General features: G+C 51.0%; 1 protein-coding gene across 1 annotated transcript in view; it reads right to left on the reverse strand.

Moving 5' to 3' along the window:
• The window catches only part of SF3A1 (splicing factor 3a subunit 1), a 22,669-nt gene extending 20,947 nt beyond the window's left edge, over positions 1-1,722 (reverse strand). Inside the window, exon 1 of the mRNA XM_008056171.2 lies at positions 1,504-1,722. Within this exon, the coding sequence (XP_008054362.1) occupies positions 1,504-1,566 (63 nt within the window). The 5' untranslated portion in view covers positions 1,567-1,722. The remainder of the gene's footprint in view (positions 1-1,503) is intronic.
• Between the last annotated feature and the right edge of the window lie 905 nt (positions 1,723-2,627).

Genomic DNA, 2,627 nt, shown 5'->3' on the forward strand with positions numbered 1-2,627 from the left:
TCAAAAATAAATAAATAAATAATAAATAAATAAATATACACACACACACACACACACACACACACACACACACACACATATATACATATATGCGTGTATGTGTATTAACTCTTGTAACCCTTAAAAGAGGCTGAGATAAGCATTCTCATTTTCCCCATATTGCAGTTGACAAATTGAAAGATGGAGAGCTTAACATCCAATTGGCAGAACCAAGATTCCAACACGTCACTTTGGCTGGAGAGCACGCCTCAGTCATTTTGTGACAAGAGCATGCCCATCCCCTCTGTCCCATCCCCCTGCCACAATCTATGCCAGGACCTCCGCATTTTTTAAGTAGAATGACTCTTCTTTTTTTCCTCATCTTCTACAAGGTAAAGTTCAATTCTAAGAATTGCACCTCCTGCCACCACTCTAACTTCTACATTTCAATAACATTTGTTCATTTATCTTTGATCGGGGGAACCATCTGATTCTCACCTGTGTCTTTGTATTTATTATCTCATATTACCTTGTTTACTTTTTTCTCCAGTGCCTGGGAAAATGCAAAGGATACAGTCACTTAAATCTTTGTGGAAAAGGCATGGCCTCTCCAGTTATGTCCCACTTTTTTCTCAACCCAAAGCAACGATTAGCACATAGTATGTGCTCAATACTTGTTTGCTGAATGCATAAAAAAATGCCATTTCCCTTCCCAATCCCCTACCTGGTGAACTGCTATCCATTCTTCTAAAAGCAATTAACCTCTCACTCCTGTGGGCTTCCCCTACCTTAATCTCCGCTCTATCCCAGTAAGCAATTGTTGATTAGACTACCATCTGCTTTGTACCTGAAACTTCCATCATAGAGCATATCACTCCATACTACAATTATTCTTCCCACTCAGCTGATTAAGCGCTGTTTAAGGGCTGGCTGGCACTGTATCACTTACAGCGCTCCACAACGTAAACATCTGTTGATAATTCATGTAGGCGTGTCTTCCCAGCTAGTCTGAGCTCCCCAGGCAGGGACTGTGCCTCATTCATTCCGGTAACTGCAGAGGCTAGCCTGGCTTAGGGTAAGCACCGAAAAGATGGTAAGAAGTAATATCCAAAGACGTACCGTGCAAGCTGGGAAATTTGGAATTAATTGGCAAAGACTGGGGGATAAGGGGGGGCCCAACTGCCATAGAAAAGCAGTGGATGGGCTGAATCAGTGCTTCTCACGCTCTAAGGAATCACCTTGGGGGTTTGTAAAAATGCAGATTCTTAGAAGGTCTGAGGTGGAGACTCCGCGTTTCTAAGAGACGCCCAGGTGGTACTGATGCTGCCGGTCCGCGAACCACTCTGAGAAACACTGTTCGAGACGGCTAATTTGGCTGCCAGAACACCACCGCAGCGCGGGAAGCGCGCAGCCTCCTGGGACTTGCAGTCCCGCCAAGCCTTCCAGAAAGGCCTCTTCCCGCGCGAGTGCGGAGCGCCCAGGCCTACGCACCGGCCGCAGGCTAAGGTACGGGGGAGGAGGTACCTGTTTGGGCTCGGTGACCACGGGCGGCGGCGGGGGCACCGCCTGCACGGGTCCGGCCGGCATGACTGCGACGCTGAGGGCTGCCAGTCCGCCTCAATGTCGGTGAACAGTGCAGTATGAAGACAGCCTCCCGGCTCGAACGGTACGAGAAGCCCACAAGATGGCGGCGACCGAACGCGCCGTCGCGGAGGGAGGTGAGGCTGACGGACTTCCGGGACCACCCTGTCGCCGTGGCGTACTTCCTGCCCCTCACCGAGGGCAGGGCTGCTCGAGACGCCGTTGCCGTGGGAGCGGCCCGGGCTCCGGGTTAGGGCTTTCGAGGGATCCCAGGAGCCACAGGCGCGTCGGAGGCAGTTTCGAGTCGACCAGGCACAGAAGTTGAAGCCGCGACGCTAGAGTGGTGAGATATTCTAAGTCACCCGCCAGACGGCCCTAGCAGTAGCTTTGCGGCTCCGACAGCTCCTTTACTCCACAGGCCCCTTCCCCGCTCCCTCCAACCCCACCTCCCAAGAGCCCCGCTCTCTTCCACTGGCCTCTCACTTTGGAGACCCCTCCCCGCTTAGGCCGCCTCAAAGCCCCACCTCCCTTCTCGCTTAACAGTCCTCTCACTTCTGACCCACCTCCTCCAAACCCTCCTTCCAGTCCCACACCAGTAATTCCAACAGGCCCCTTTTCCCGCGGGCTGCTTTTTCTAGGTTCCAGCCCCTGCCTTCCGTAGGCCGTCCTCTAGCCCCACTCCATCTCTTACTATGGGTGCGACCCTGCAGACCCTACATCTCGCTTCCCAGAGGCTCACCTCGAATCACACCCTCTTCTCTCCCTCTCCTGAAGTCCTCTCTTCCTTCTCTCCTTTCCTTTCTAACTCCGGAAAGCGAGTAGCCGGCTCTGAGCCAGTGCTTGGACTTCAGTTTCCTCACCGGTGAAATAAGGAAGTAAAGAAGGGATTCTCTGCCCCTCACCCCCGACATCGTTGCTGGTTTATGTAATTGTTGGGTTATTATTCATGTAGAATAATAATGATGGATAGGATGTGTTGATCATTTACCATAAGCCAGACCCCCTGCGAAACATTTTATGTATTACTTTATTTATTCTTTTTTTTTTTTTTTGAGTTGGAGTCTCAC

The sequence above is a fragment of the Carlito syrichta genome, unplaced genomic scaffold (assembly GCF_000164805.1).
Source record: "Carlito syrichta isolate Samal-C Ts95f unplaced genomic scaffold, Tarsius_syrichta-2.0.1 Scaffold302276, whole genome shotgun sequence".
In the NCBI taxonomy this organism is placed as follows: domain Eukaryota; kingdom Metazoa; phylum Chordata; class Mammalia; order Primates; family Tarsiidae; genus Carlito; species Carlito syrichta.